Below are 17,381 nucleotides of genomic sequence, written 5' to 3' on the forward strand. Positions count from 1 at the left end.
ATGAATTTAATTCTGAGATTCAAACTTAAGTTTTCTCTGTGAGTAGAAGTCGCATCACGCCTTCATTCATCCCATAACTTGTATATAGTTTAAATTTTCTACTCTTGGGAATACCTTTATGTAATCTGAAATAGTTTTTCTTCTAATTGTTTATTAATTTTTGCTTTACCTTTTACCTTATTTTTATTCAAAAATATGTGCTTTCAACTTTAAATCTCATTGAAATAAGAGTATTTTAAATTCTTAAAATTGACAATATTTGTGCTTCAAAGTATTCAGGGATGATACAACTCTGACTGTTGCAACTAGGTGCAATGTTTTAAGAATGTTGTTCAGAATCAAGATCTTTTTCTATCTATGATTTCTGGATCCACAATATTATACCAGAACATTACATAAAATACTTGTGAGTAACTAATAGGATTTTCTAAAAGTGGAATATTTTGAGTATTCTATTTATCTTATTAATTCTAACAATTACTGAAATCATTCTAATTAGTAATTTTTCAAACTTTATAAAAAATATAAAAAATTTCAGCTCATAGCATTTATTTCATAGCTTATATATGCTTGTTTAAGTCAATTACTTAAACAAGATATATATAAGCTATGAAAGCTTATAAGCTATAAAACTTATTTTAAACATTAATTTATTATTAAGATGCTTATAAAACTGTATATTTCCTTTATTTTGGGAATTTTTCTTTAAACTTTGTACAGCGCTAGAGTCGTACAAATTCACATATAAATTTTTAATTCTATATTTTTTTATTGTCTGTTAGTTTGATAACGTGAAACGAGTCTATAAAGTTGTTGAAGACACTACTACAGATCTAGTTAACTGCATATGCTCAACTTTCTTACTTTCTGAAAATCTTGCAAGGTTTGCAATTTTTTTTTATTTTAATTATTTATAATTGAATGGTTGTTTCGTTTTAATTATGTTTGGGACCTTTTTATCATATAGTTAACATAAGTTAAAATGATCATACTACTAGGACTTCATAATTTGCACTTCTGGTTCCTTATTAAAGGAAACAATTTAGACAGTTTACCTACAAATGGAAATGTTTAAATTTAATTCTTTTTTCATTCAAATGTTTTTTTTTTAAATTTTAAGCACAAGTTATACTTATTTTTTAATGAACTGAAGAAAAAACTCTATTGGTTAAAAATATATGTGATCATTAAAACCCAGACTTTGATCAGTTTAAAAAGCAAATAGTGCCAGTAAAATCGAAAAAATCCCCTTATTAAACATGAATTCCAGTCTGAATTCATTACTTCTTTCTTAAATTGATATATATTAAAAGTACATATTAAGAGTTATTGAAGTGAAGTTTGTATAAAAATTTGACATAAATGAAAATTTAGAAAAAAAGTAATACCCAAGAAAAACAAGCTTATAGGAGATATGAAGAGTTTTGTTATAAAAGGCAAAATATTTGAAAAATTTCATATAAAATATTGTTCCATTGTCAAAAATATTTTAAAATGTAAAAAAGTGCCCAAGAAACCAATAGCAAATTCCCTTAAATAAAAGAAGTATCTCTTAATCTTTGAATAGACCCTTAAAAGAGCATCAAATAGAAAAGCAAATATCATCACAACATGAGTCCTAGCAATCATTAAAAGAAAAATTTGTATGAAGTAATAACTATTCTTTTATAATTTTTGTTGTCAAAGTAATTCAAAAATGGCATTAATTTCTTTTGCCTACTTTATGATTTGAGTAATTCATAAAATTATTAAATTACTTTTAGTTACTGCCCATGTTTCATATTTGGCAACTTTCAGAAACATTTCAAAATAGCTTTTAAGCCCTGCTAAAAAATATGATGTAGTCAAAAATATTAATTTAAAAGAGAAAAATTACAGTTTTGCTTAGGTTAGTAAGCATAGGTATAAAGTTGAATTAATTTAATTGCTGTTGTCTGAAACAGAAAAAATATGATTATACTAAGATATTAAATATATCTATAGTACTACTACTGTGTTCAAAAAATATTTTTATTGAAAAAAGAATACCATTTCAAATTTAAAGTGATGTTCATTATTGATTTTAACTAAAGCATAAATATCATAGGAAATACTTGTAGTTAAAATTTTTAAAGTATCTGTCAAATAGGTTTTTTTTTATCATTTTATTCTTCTTTGTCCAAATCAACTTGTTTAGTGTTTTATTATATCCATCATAATAAAACACTATATAGATCAATTCACCAATCTTCTTATGAGCATCATCCACAAAATTTGAACTTGTAGTACTATTGTTTTGCAGTGATGTGCATAGACGTAGTGTGCGGGAGAGACACCTTTGGTTTTTAGAAAACTGTTCATTCATTTTAGGTTTGATATATGTATGCTTATTTATTATTTTATATATGTGTATGTTTATATATAAATGCATGTATAAAACTTAAAACAGACGAACAGTTTTCTAAACACAAAAAGTGTGCCCTCCTTGACGCTACACCTATGGTTATATGAGATATGACTCAACAGAGCATTAAAATATAATTCATGGGTCACTTGGGACCCTGGGAGAAAAGCATTGAAGACCTTTACTTTAAAAGGTTACATAGGTGTCGAAATTTAAAAAAAAATTTTTAATAATTTCTTATCTAATAATTACGTTCTGAACTCTAAGAGAGAGAGCTCCTTTGGTAACTTTTTCTATTTAGCTCCATCAGCTGCTAACAAAGTGACAGAAAAATATAATTTTCTATGAACTATTTTTGAAATTAACAGACACAATTTTCTCAAAACTAATCTTTTTTTAAAAATTTATGCACTTCTGTTTGATAAAATTGAATAATAATTGTACAAAAGATTATTTTCATAAGTTACAACTTATTTTGTATTATTATAAAAGTTTTAGATTTCCCTGAAAGTATGAAGTATTTCATCTTTTTTTTTTACATAACTCTGCTAAATCTCAGTTTTAAAACAAATGTTTTTTTTTTCTTGATTCAAAGCTATACTCACCTGACCTTACCACACCTCACATTACCTGAGGAGGGAATATTTAGTTATTCGATTTTAGAGTGGAGAATCCCATATCCAAAATCACCCAGACTTCTGTAAAATATTTTTCCAGATAATAAGTTTCTTAAGGTAAACTGAGGCCAAAATATGTGTTATATATAGAGAAAAAATAAGTAAGATCAATTTCTATTCCTTAATCATTTATTATTGCTTAATTGGAATTTAATTATTCTATGAATATTTATTGTAATAGAATTAGTATTGAAAAAAGTCATTACAGTAATTTAAAAAATAAGCAAAGAATAAAAAAATCGCCACTTTCCTTGACATTTCTTAAATTCTGCTTTCTCCTTTCATGCTTCCTTTTCTCTCTTTGTTTATATTAAGAATTAATGTGCTGCCACATCATAATTAAATAAAAGTAAACTAAAGGGAAGATATTCTGATAAAAATAACATTAAAAAATGCTCCAGTTTAAAAAAAATAAATCTTGTTTGGGAAAATAAATTCTGCAGGGATGTGATTCTTCTGCGGATTCGCGGATTTCCGCTTTTTGTCAGATTTTTCCATTTTTCCCGCTAATTTCCGCGGAAATTGTTTTTTGAACAAGTTAAAATATTTTATGAGGAATTTTTTTTTTTGAAAATTCAGTCTTTGAAATAAAATAATTATATTTATTTACGATTTTCAAAGATAAACGGAAAATTCAAACTATGTCCTAGCTGCTAACCCTTCCGTATTTTTACTTATTTTAGCTATTTTCTCCTCTTTTACACACAGAAAATAAGATTTTCCGTATTTTTATTCGTCCGCCGTATAGCTCGTATTTTCGCAATTCAGACGTCGTGACCCTGTTGTCTGGCGTAAAAGCAAACGAAAAAATATATATATATATATAGACGTGTATTTGCGGTGAAAATATTTATGTGCTCATTCAATTAATCTTGAAAATTTCTATTTATTAGGTCTAAACAAAAACAATACTAACAAGCCTTTTAGAAATCCCAAGTCCAGACTCTGCAAATATCTCGATTGTTATTCACGCGATTTTAATATCAATCATCGATTTTCGTATTTACCTGATTTAAAAGTTGCGCATTGCAATCCTTATTTACGCTATTTAAACATCGTGCATTATGATTCTTATTTACGAGATTTTAAAATCCAATATCGCGCTTTGTATTTATGCATTTTTAAAATCGAGATTTTATTATCAAACATCGATTTTCGTATTGACCGGATTTGAAAGTTGAACGTTGCTATTCTTATTCAGTCGATTTAAATATCGTAAATTGCGATTCTTATTTACGAGATTTAAAAATACAATATAGCGATTTGTATTTATACGCTTTTAAAACTCTATGTAGCGATTCGTATTCACGTGAGCTTAAAATCCAATGTCGTGATTCGCTATTGCGGTTGTAATATCAAACGTCGATTTTCGTAATTATACGTGCTTTAAAAATTAGACATTGTGATTTGTATTCACGCGATTCAAAAATTATGCATTGTGATTCGTATTTACGTGATCTAAAAATTACGCATCATGATTTGTATTTTCACATTTTTTAAAATTCGATGCAGAGTTTCATATTCATACAATTTTAAAATTAATCATCGGGATTTATAATCACATGGCTAAAGTCGCACTTTTTTCGTCAAATTTTTGTGTGTGTGTGTATATATATATATATATATATATATATATATATATATATATATATATATATACGTACCTATATTCTTTCATTCTTGGATTTCCTCTTTTTTACTTTCTGACTACTCTCATCCCTGATTCTGATGATAACTTATAACTTCATATTTGATATCCTTTTTAAGGCAATTAAAAATAATAAAAATAAACCAAAAACAGAATTGGTTTTTTCTTTCCAACACTTATATTAATATTCAGTTTCAGTAATATTCATAGTTTATTTCACTCTCTAAAGTTTGTTTTATTTTTCTATTATTACACTTGTTCTTTCAATAATTCTTCAAGTGTGCTCATGAAAGCAGTATTTATAAAAGTAGGAAATTTGCCAATTTTTGGATTCAAAGTTTTTATTGGATAATTTTTTGACCATTTTTCTTCTGCCTAATATTCTGTTAAATCGTAATAAATAATTTTTTAAAAAAAGTTACTCTTTCCATGAAGTTATCTTTGAATAAATTAGTTTTATGATTGTGTGCAAAAAGTTTTCAGTTAACTTAAGTGTTTGAGATATAGAGAAATATTGAAATTAATATTAAGGGACTTGAACTTTCAATGTCATTGTCATATTTACTTATTATTTAACTAAATGCTATTTTCTGTAGCAAATTAAAAAAAATCAAACTTTTGTTGTTCTTAAAAGCATTTTTATGAAATTAAAGATAGTCTTGTCATAAAATTTTGTCTAATTTTTCTATTAAATTTTTTTAAAGGAAATATGCTGGAATTATGTATTTAACTAATAACAGGTGTGAAACAAGCCGAAAGAAGCTCCAATACTTAACCTTTGAGGATTTTCTATTTTGTGCCAACTGGATGATGTGTAATTGGTCATGTTCTAAACTGGGTAAAGAATTATTTGATCTTTATCTAGAAAAAAATATATCCATTAAATATCTTCCTTTACAAAATTAGTTGCATTAAAAAGAATAATTCTTAAGTGGCATGGGTTTATGCGATAGCAAATGATTGAATGATTGATATGAATAAAAGGCACCTGTTTCTTTTCATGTTGATATTAAGTACCTGGAAGTTATTTCATCAGTGCTAAAATTTACTTCATGTTTTTACAACACACATTCCAAAGATCAATGCTACTTGATAACTTTTTCTATTGTTATTCTTCCTGTCTAAACAAAACATTTGACTTTTTCAGCTGTTTTAAGATTTTCGATGTTTGTTTATTAAAATTACATGCCATTGTGTGTTAAAACATTTATAATTTTTAGAGTTGAAAAAGTATTGAAGTAATTGCAGACAATTCAATAAACTTCCAACTAAAATTTTTTTATTATTATTGGTTTAAGAATAAGCTTTGTTAATTTAAAAAAAATTGTAGCTAAGAAATTCTGGAAATGTTTAAAAAAAATTAGAAATAATAGCTTTGCAAAAAATAAAATTTATTAACATAAAAATAGGAAAATCTTGCTTTTAACTTTATATTTGAGAATCTGCTTAGATCAGTATTAGAAAAGAGTACTTAAAAAGATATGTAGCTACTGGTTTTTAGGTTCTAGTTTTTATGTTTTAATGCTTTTATGTATATTAGCTGATCTGCCAATTGAACAGCTTTATAGACAAATTTCTCTACCAATAACAGTATCACCGTTTAATGACATGCGGAAAAACTGATTCTCTGTAAAGAAAATCCGTCTGTCTGTAATCCAAACTTAGTTTTATTTTTTTTTTGTGTGTGAATGCACAGCAAGGGTTTTACTGCAGTCATAAAATTAATCTATAGTAAATGTATTATTGACATTGTTTCTTACTTATTCCACTTTGAATAATTAAAAGTATATATTTCTAATGCAATTGTTTCTAAAGTACAACTTTTTAATGTCAAATATGTAAATTTTCTAGAACATATTTTTCATGATTTTTAAAAAGAATTTATAGGTAAGCTCAATTAGTTTGAATCTTATTTCTAGTTTTTTAATACTGGCTTCACCTTTATCTCATGAAAAAATAATGATAATAAAATTTTTCTAAGAATAATTTAGGAAGCTTTTCATATCAATTATTTCCATTTTTACTTAAAGTAATTTTCTTTCCGAACGTACAAGATAAGGCATTTTTTTTCATTATTGACTCACAATACATTGGTGTGCAAAAATTGAGGACGAAGTGATTTTTCAAATGTAATTTTGAACAGCAGTATTGAAAATTGATAAAAATCATACCATAGGGTCCTAAAAATTTAAAAATATAGGGAATTAAACAACGTACAAAAAAAATTTAATCCACAGAAACAATAAGTAGCTTTATTGAAATATGGACTTAGGAAACAATTGAACAAATGACCAAAATGTCAATGTTACACGACATTGGCAAACAAATTCGAGCCTTTAGTATGGAATATGATCACCTCTGGCTGCTGTGCAGGATTGACATTGTCTGCCCATGTTGAGAACCAGGTTGTTAAGCAGCTCTTGAGGCTTCTTTACCTTTTGCTGCCCATTCCTGTTTTCCTGTTGTATTGCTAATCGCAGCTGCAAAATTGTTACTAGAGACGTGCTGCCAAGCGCCGTCCTCCTGTGTCTGAACCACCTTGGATGATGTGTAGATCAGAACAGGTACCAAGAATGATACCGCCCCATACAAGAACTCCGCCTCCTAAAAATTGGTCTCTTTCAATGGTAATGGAGTTATTGCGTGTTCTTCACTCTCTCCAGATGTGTATATATCCAGAAACACAGGTCATACTAAATCTGCTCTCATCTGTAAAGAGTACTCTATCCCATTCAGTTGTGTTCCCAGCACCACATTAAACTATGTCTCCAGTGAACTCATGTTAATGGAACACACTGTACTGGCCATCATGCAAATAGACCAACCTTGTTCAGTCTCCTGGCCACAATAAAATACGATATTAGGCATCCAGTACTTAGGTGTGTGCGCCTAGAGATTTCTCCTGCCGTTAGCCGTTTGTTCTTTCTAACCTGTAGCACTATATACTGGTCGTCCGCTACCATGGTTGTGCGAGGACGAATTCTACTAAACCTTTGGAGAGCTGTTCTCTTAAATGTGTTCCAAGCTCATGAAACGATGCTGTGGGTGATCCCGAACTTTGCAGCCACATGGTCACACTTCAACCATCTTCCAACTTCCCAATGATTCAACCTTGCATAAACTCATTCGTATGTAATCTTCTGTGGTGTCTGTTGGCCATATCACACCGTGACAACAAATTTACTTAGTTTAAACTGATGTATACCGTGGAATACTATTCGCATGAATAGTGAGCTTCCACCGCCAACTCGTTTTATTTTCTCTCAACACGCCCCGGTACTTCATGGTGCATACATACAAATTTTCTACTTTACCTTACCATGATTCTTCTTCCCAATGACCTTCCCCCCTGTTATAACTGCATGTTTTGTTGTTATGCTAGCTTTTCCATACAAATTTTCTACTTTACCTTACCATGATTCTTCTTCCCAATGACCTTCCCCCCTGTTATAACTGCATGTTTTGTTGTTATGCTAGTTTTTCCATTTCGTCCTTAATTTTTGCAAGTATTAAAAGAGGGATTTTTTTTTATAAAATCCTTTCTTTTCACAGATTTAGTTTTCTCCTACCAAATTCTATTCACCAGTTTTTAAATTTTAGGAATAGATTTGAACGTGGTTTAATGAGAAAAAATATGATTTTTTTTCAAAACAGAATATATGGTAAAAAAACATTTTTTTTTTTGCTTCATATCTTTTTGTACTAACTCTTGAATATGCCTTTTCATTTACAATTAATTGCCATTTATTAGAGACTTATTTTTTATTAAAAAAAACTAGTGCAATTTAAAATTGAGCTACAAAAATATTAAGAAAATACATAAAGAGATTAATTTTAAAAAAAATAATTGTTTTCCCTAACTTGCCTATTTTATAAAGATATTTCAATTATTTTTTTTAAATATTAACCAATATTTCAACAACAAAACAAAATTCATATAATTTGCATTAATATTTTTTTAGACTGTACTTATGAAGAAACTGCAATGGAAATGGATCGTGACTTTCTTCAAGACTTGCGTGACCTTAAACAATTCCTTGAAAAAGATGTTTATGATGACTTGAAATCAGTTGTGTTAGGCACAATGAGATCAGTGCTCACTGATAGATTATATACTGATTTGGACTCAAATTTTAAGGTTTTCATGAAGTTGCATCATTTATTATCATTAAAGTTATTTTGTCTTTTATAATATATTTTTCACAATGTGAATAATGTTGTAAAATATTTATTTAAACTGTAGGAAAAGAAAATTTAAATACTTGTAATATGTTCTTTTGGTTTTTCAATATTAGCTCTATTTTTAGTGAATGAGCATGGCTGAATTATAAGTTATCAGTTAACATATTTTATTATTTAACTATGCTTATCCTTGAATATAAAGCTAGTGGAGATAGACACTCAATTTTTTTGCTTATGCACTATAGCATGTTAAATACACCAGAAATCATCAAGAGGGTGTAAAAAAAGCAGTTGTGAAGTGTCTTATGGAGGGGGGAATGATTAATCAGCAGATTTATGTCAACAGAATTAAACCAAGCTTTAAAAAGCAAAAAGAAATATAAATAAATAATAAATAAATAATATGTTTACATATTTCTCCCTTTTTTTTTTCTCTAGTTTTGTTTTCTTTGTTGAAACATTATTTGATGTCTAGTGGTTTCCTAACCATTCACTGTTGTGTTTGAAACCAGCACATACCAAATCTTCTCAAAATGAGTAAGGCCCTACAAGGCATTTAAGGCCTTGTAGAGCCTTACTCATTACTTGCCATGCTATAAAAAGGAAATATTTTTAGTGGGTTGTTTTATTATTTTTAAGTGATATGGGTTGTTTTACAAATGATAAATGGTTTCTAAGGTATGTAGTTTTATTACTCATATATTTCTCTGTAAGTTATGGTCATAAAAAATTAAGCAAATAAGTAGGTATGCATATAATTATAATACAAAAAATATTTATGATATTCTTTTTCGATAGAACTAAGCTTACTATCATAACTCATGTATTTTTTATTTGATATATTTTGTAGGATCTTTAATATGAGTTGCATCATTAAAAATATTTATGATAGAAGAAGAAAACCAGCAAAAATAAATATTCATAGACACAAAAGAAACAATTATTAAAATATAAACATTAATACTGTGTTTCACCCAGCAAGTAACAATAAGTGTGGAAGTTAGCAACAAAATGGATGTTTATTTTATATTTACTTAATATTATGTTTAATGATTGTCTTAATAGTTTTAACCACACTGTTATTAGAATTACATTTATTTTAATATTAAATATATTATTAAAACAAATTTTGAACCAAAATTTTAGGGTTAGTAGAAGAAGAAAAATTATCTAAAAGTTAACATGTTTATCAAAGTTTAGATTTGAAAGATTTTACATTTAGATTTTTTTAAGTATTTAATATTTTTTTTTTAGTTCCTTACTCGAACATTTGTGAATATTGGATCAGGTTTGAATCACAGCAAGGAAGTTCGAGATCTTTTTGTTGACATTGTTGAGAAGGTATACAATGTTTATTTAATTATTGTTACACTGATATCTCTGCTAAATGTTTTTAAATTAATTAAGTGTTGAGCATTTTTATTTTTATCAAGTGTATAAAATTAATGTAATTCTCATTTACTGATTAGGAATTGTTTTTCAGAACCTTTAAAATAACTTATTATTTGTTCAAAAATTTTTATATGAAATGTTTTCCAAGAAATAATGCTGAGCTTTAGAAAAGATTTTAAAAAGTTTTTAATTAAAAAAAACAATCATTCTATTATGTAAAAATTATGTTTTATTACATGCGTAACTAAATCACGGTGAAAAATTATTTTAAGCTCCATTTTCTTTTAACAGCAAATAAATTTGTTAATGAAATTACTTTTTTTAATATTGTGTTTATATTTTTAAAAATGTACAATTAGCAAAAAAGAATTAGGTTTGATTATTTTTATCCTGTTAATAAGCACTTAAAATCTTATATAATATTGATTTTTAAAAATAACAAACCATATTTCTGAGGTAACAATAGTAGCACTGCTATTATCGGAATCAATACAAATCAGGTCTGTTTTAAACAGAGAGAGACCTGAATAAATGACACAATTGAAGGAGTAGGTAAATTTGATTGTAATGTATTTTAATGATTATAATAATCACACCACTTACATTTGTGCAATTTATTTTATATTTTTTAAAATTTTTTGCTGTTTGGGATCATAAATTTAGCATTCCAATAGAGAGTCAGTTATCAAAGCTGGATGGGTGCAAGGCCTAATCGGTTTACAAAAAATCGATATAATCTGCAAACATTCTTAACTTTGATTTTAATTTTAAGAAACAACCAAGACAATGTTTTTTAGATATCTTCCCTTCATACTTTTTGCAAAATTTATACCACAAAGGGCTATTTTTAATTTTTTTTTTGAAAGAAATATTTCATTTTGTACAAAATTGCTATAAAGTTATTCATAGAAATTATTAAATTTACATATACTTTACAGTATATATTTAAAGAAATATTAAGTTTAGGTGCGTGAACACATTCCTCCCCTCTCTAATGTTTGAACTAGTCTCCCAAGTTAAGGAACTTGTTCCTTTGGAGAAGTTCCTTAATTTACTGGAGAACGTTAATTGGACATTTTCGTTGATTGTTGCCTTGGAAAGCGTTGGTTCATTTAGTTTTTCATATCTACTGAAAAATGTCATTAAATTGAATAGTTTCTTTGATAATTAAATATCTTTGTACATTTCATCATAGTTTTTTTTTTTTTTTTTGAAAGTAACCCTTATTTTTTATAGCCTAAATTTCTGTAACACTTGTGTAAAAAAAATTTTGCATTAAAATATTTATAAGATAATTAGAACCAAGAGCTTTAAAAAAATTTGTTCATATCATTATATGGTTATCTTTCAAAAGCTGTCTTACCCAACACTTCTTATTCCATTAGTGCCCAGTCAGAAAGAAGTGTCCATATTTGAAAAAAATCAAACCCATGTGAAAAAGTGGTAGTAATTATTGATTTATGTCATGTGGATATTTCTTTCTTTTACTAATAACTTTGGCCTTAGAAAATTACTATGTTCTGACTTCAGTTCCTTTTGTAAATATTTATATTCATAATATATTACGATAAGTGGAACTAACTTGTTCCTGCAAAATGAATCATTAAAAAAAATGCTTGTGCTACCACTTTTTTTTGTTTTTTTTTGAAAAAAAAAATCCTATTAAAAGGTCACTAGGAACAAGATAATTAATTTTCTTGGAATTTGGGTTGTACCTACTTTTTCTTTATCACTTCAAGGATAAATAGTACTAAGTTTTTATTGCTATGTGCTACTTACTTAGATACATACTTAAAATTCCTGAAAAGCCTGGACTTTAAGAGTATTTTGCTTCATTTTATGTAAATAAAAAATATACTTGTTTATTTAAAAAAAAATTAAGATATTCCCATTGCAGCTCCAAAGGCATTTTGTGTTTTGTTTATTTTATCACAAAGTTCCCATTTGATTACCTTTTTTGCCTTCATCATTATATAATCTGTCATTTCATGACTTGTCCTTGAAATTCTTTACTATTTATTGCCATATTTTTAGAGCATCTAACATGGAATCCTTATATTTTCTTGTCTTAATACAAATTGTATATTTCCAAAAGACTACCTTGAAATTCATTTGGTTTTCCTTTTTTAAGTATATTTTGAATAATATTGTTAACCGTTTAAAAACTGAGGCTCATTTTTTTTTCATGTTTTAGTTAATTTTACTATTTACTTGCTGTATAACTTAAGAACTCCCCATGCCAATTGTCTAGAATTGTATAAACTTTGAAATATATTGACAGTGAAGCACGATATTAATTATCTATTTGTATAGTTTATATTGCTTTTATTTATTATGGTATATTCTTCCTAATCTCATAAAGCAAAAATTTTATTTGTCTTCTTTTACTGAAAATAATGTTCTGTACAATAAAATTTTGTCATTAAACAGTTTCTAGAAAAAAGACTAAAATAAAAATTTCTTCCAAAAAACTAAAATGTTCAGATAAGCAAGCTTTGTAGAAACCATGAATTTTAAATACTAAATTAAATAAGGACATTCAGTTTTGTCTCCAATATATTTTCCTTATTTATATTTAGCTATACATGCAATGACAATACACATCCTTCAATTTCTGAAACTTTAACTAAGAATGTGTTTTGTAATATTAATTTAAGCATTTCATATTGCATAACTATCATTCAGTTGAATAATTTCTTTGGGTGAAAATTCTGTCTGTATAGTCAAACAATTTGAAAAAAATTACTGGGCAGTTATGAAATGTGAGATATTTAGAGCCTTTTTACTAGGTTACTATATAGTAATTTTTTTAATACCACAGATATATTACTGACAGTGGCAATTAAGATGCCAGGTCAAAAAATATTTAATTTTTTAATAAACTTTCTAATTAAAGTATCATACAACATAAGTCTTTTTCTTCTGAATGTTTGTATCTTTTCTCATGCCCATTTTTACTGTATTCTCTAAACACTTTTCTCCTTATTTAAATCTAGTTCATCGAAACTTTTCGCCAAAGCCGATGGGCTGAAAAAGATCTCAGAAAGCTACTTGAAACATATACAGAAGCTGGCACACTTACACACCTATGTAAAAGGTATTGTAGTTGTTGGATATGTATTACCTTTTAAGTTAATGTTAATTACTCCTTCTCATTGACGTAAGTTCATTACATGACTGCTTATTTTTGAAAAAGGCTAAATACTAAAGAAAATATCTTTTTTAGCCTTCTTATGGAAAGAGTAAACTATTAGTAACTACGATTATTTATTTTCAGATTTCATACACCTACTTTTATAAATAAATAGCATGTATGTTTTAACTTTTAATAAGTAGTGGTAATCCCAGATAGTTATTTCTTTTGAGTTAAAGTTTTACATGAGTGCTTTATAGTCCAAGAAATATTTGAAAACTTGCTACTCTGGTTCTGTAATGTATTCAAGGGGACAGAATGGTGAATTGCAATAGCTCAGGTCTTTTATTCTCCAAAAAAAGCAAAGTTTGTTTTTTGTCTTATAACCTCTTGTGTTCAAAAGAATTTTTTTAATTATTTATCTTAATTCATTTCCTACTATCTGATATCTTAAACATCTTACTGTCCCAAAGTGTCTTGGGTCTCTTAGCGATCTTAGATGGATAATTTTGAAACTATATATATATATATATAATGCCCGGGGGTGAGTGGTAGCATTTTGCACTTTCGTGCAACAGGTCCTTGATTTGATCCTTGGACTGCGCAAGGTTGAGTCAGCCTTTCATCCCTTCAGTTGGTCGATAAAATGAGTGCCAAGCATACTTGGGGACTAAACACTGGGGTTCTGCATTCGGCTGATCACCCAACCAGAACATCTGCTCTTGCACTCCAGAGCCCAAGGTCAAGAAAACTGAGATGGGCTCAGTAGGCCTTTGCCCTCTATTCGCTGTTGCGCCACTGAGCAGTATATGAGTAGCTCAAAGATGAGCTGTGAGACAATGATGCATTTCAAACATATTACAAGTCAAAAAAGAAGAGGGCACATTTTATTTAAACATTTCATTTCTTATGGTTTTAAAAGGCCACAAAATGCGGTGCATTTTACTGCGGAACCATTATTAAAATTTTCATTCTTCTAATTCTTTTTGTTCAATTATGTTAAATAATGAACATTTATTTCATTATGTCATGTAAAACGGCAATAGCTTAGAAAAAACAGCAAATGTCAAAGTCCATAGTTAATCTAGAAAATTTCAATTATTTCGACTCCAACTTTATTAACTAACTAAAAATATAGGAACTTAAAGCTAGAGGGATTTTTTTTAAATTTCTTGTGTCTAGTTTTGATTTAAATAAATCAATTAAAAAAAAGTGAAAAATGTGGTTGTTTAGAAATGTTTACTTTTAATGTTTTTTTTTTTTTAAATGTTTACTGAAGTTTTATCTTTGGTAAGTTTAAAGTTTCAGGACAATCAATTATTGTAAAACTTTTTTTAATTATTCAGTATTTATTCTAAAGTTAACAGGGACAATTTTTCTGCTAATGAAGATCAAAATATTAGCTCTTGTTTTTAAAAGCAGAAATAGCATTTACTATCGTGTTTATTTTGTTAATAATAAAAGAAAGATTTGATTAAAATTAGTGGTGTCATGTATTCTTTGATTTCGAAATATCAATGTAATGTGTTCTTCCCATAAGCAGAATATTGTCAAATGTTCTGCAACAGGGCTTATTAATTTATACAAATGTTCTGTAAGCATTTCACAGAGAAAAGAAATCAACTTAACGTTAAAATATTATATTTTCATTTATTAAAATACAGGATCATGCACAGATACACTACATTATTTTTTAAACCAAGACCAACATTCTTGATTTGTTACTTTTTCAATCACTTTTGAAGTACAAAATTTTGCTAATGACGATGACGATGAATTATTAATAAAATGCCTATGATATGAAGGTCCAAAAATTAAAATAAGAGCTGCCTTAAAAGAATGTATGAGATTAGGGTTGGGGATTGTTCTGCAAAACTATCTCGGAGGCAGGTGGACGGGAGGTCGCAGGATAACGCTGTCACTTATTCAAAATACAAATTGTTCTGCAGGACTTGATTTGTTCTGCGACGTACGTCACAGTTTTAGTCACTTTCTGCTTCTGGGGTGTTCTTCAAGGAATATAAGAGTAAATATGACTTTTTACTTTAATTATTTTATTTGTATTCATATTTTATAGATAGAAGCCTGTCACAAAGAAAGCGTCTTTTAATGTATGCTATGGTGGCATCTATTTAAAATAAAAATTGAAATGAAGCTGAATATATCAGTGTAGAATTAAAATTAAGAACAATTACATAAAATTGAAACTAAAAATATCAACATGCAGCTAATACTGAAACTGGAAATAAATATGTGTTGCAATTGATTTTTTCTGTATATTTTAATATAAAGTATATTTTTAGTAATTTTAATCTAAAGTATCGTAATATTTTTAGTGATCCACATATGTTAGAAGTTTGGGAAAGATACATGACTGTCATGTCAAATATCATTATGAGAATGTTTCATACTTGACCTTCATTTGTAAAAGCTAAACACAGGTAATATGTCAAAGCAATTCTAATGAGTAATGTGTTTCCTCTTCAATTATGTAATTGTTTTATTATGTGTATAACTGAAAACTAAACTTTAAATTGATTTTTAGTTTAAATTCATTTGAAAGTGTTGTATAGTCAATTTGCTCTAATGGGACCAAAGAAATACTTTGACCTATTGGAAATTCAGCTTACCATGAGTTTTGGTTTCTGACTTTTGAGTTATAATATTTTTTGGTAAGGGTGTAGATAACTCAGTGAATTACAGAACTTTAAATTTGTATAACAAATTGTTATTCAGAGGAAAGGCTAGAAGCCAGAGGAAAGCCAGAATATACCAATATGAATAAGAATCAGGGAGAAAAAGCATCTACCTTTTTTTAACTGTGATTTCAGATCATTTTATATTTTTATTACCATTTGAAGTGCATTAAATTGAATCCTTTTTCTTAACACTATATATTTTTACTTTATGGTTAAATTTCTTTTCTCATCATTAAAAAAAAATTCTATCTTATAAGTTAAGAACTTTAAACTTTCTTGTAACTTTGTTCAAAAATAAACACTTATTGCACACAAGGAATAAACTTAAAGCTCAGAACTTGAAGAGTTTTTACTATAAAAAATGAATTAAAAGCCGATCTGAATTGTATGCTTTGATTTTCGCATAAAATAATTTCATTAATTATTCTAATATTCAGGGATGAGATTTTTCCGCCTTCTTCAGAATTTCCAGCTTTTTATATTTTTTATGAGAAACTTTCCTCCTTTTAGTCTAAGTTTCGTAAATGTTTCATTTTTTTCCACCATGAACCAGTTTTCCTATGAAAACTAATACCTTCTCCTCCACCTCAACTATTATCTCAACGTAAGGGGTTTAATTGTGATGGGAGCAACAAAGGAAGGAAAGCGACCTGTCACCTTCAATCATTTCCTATAAAAGTTAATACCTACCAACTTTTATGCATTATGCATAAAATGTGCGCATTTCCAGTCATTTCTGCTCTTGTACACCATTTTTTATGCAGTTTAAATTATTTTTACCGAATATATATCTTTTTGAAATGACGCTTTTAGTTTAGCACCACAAGTGCGTTTCTTGTGTACGGAATTGATTTCAAGATTGCGCAACTGCCTCTACAGAAGGGAACTGATACGCTAAAACCAGTGTGAACAACCTTCAGTAGATAAACATCATACCGCTATTGTTTATGAAGGAGGGGCTTAAGCATTTCTTGTCTATGAGTTCATGTCGTATGTGCTACTCAATTTCATATTTGTTTTTTTTTAGATTGCGTGAGTGGCAAGTAATACTACAATTTAATTTTAATTGTTTATTTTAAATATTTTTTCACTTATGATAAAAGTTATGGCTGAGAACAAAAAGACTTATAGCCAAACTTTTAATGCAAAATATTCAAAGGCAATATTTTAATGCAGAATATAAATGTAATTAATGCTGAAATGTTATTTATGTCATTTCTCATAGAACATAATTAATGCTAAAGTGGCTAACATGGCCAGAATAGAA

General features: G+C 27.8%; 1 protein-coding gene across 3 annotated transcripts in view; it reads left to right on the forward strand.

Moving 5' to 3' along the window:
* Fibp (acidic fibroblast growth factor intracellular-binding protein) overlaps positions 1 to 17,381 on the forward strand; it is a 61,121-nt gene that overhangs the window by 7,394 nt on the left and 36,346 nt on the right. For all 3 annotated transcript variants that reach the window (XM_016075661.4, XM_071187975.2, XM_043042103.3), the window contains exons 4-9: positions 783 to 883; positions 5,413 to 5,546; positions 8,671 to 8,846; positions 10,145 to 10,231; positions 13,279 to 13,379; positions 15,752 to 15,856. In XM_016075661.4, the coding sequence (XP_015931147.1) occupies positions 783 to 883; positions 5,413 to 5,546; positions 8,671 to 8,846; positions 10,145 to 10,231; positions 13,279 to 13,379; positions 15,752 to 15,830 (678 nt within the window). In that variant the 3' untranslated portion in view covers positions 15,831 to 15,856. The remainder of the gene's footprint in view (positions 1 to 782; positions 884 to 5,412; positions 5,547 to 8,670; positions 8,847 to 10,144; positions 10,232 to 13,278; positions 13,380 to 15,751; positions 15,857 to 17,381) is intronic.

Source organism: Parasteatoda tepidariorum, chromosome 11 (genome assembly GCF_982258835.1).
Source record: "Parasteatoda tepidariorum strain Cologne lab strain chromosome 11, Ptep-v5.0, whole genome shotgun sequence".
NCBI classification, from domain to species: domain Eukaryota; kingdom Metazoa; phylum Arthropoda; class Arachnida; order Araneae; family Theridiidae; genus Parasteatoda; species Parasteatoda tepidariorum.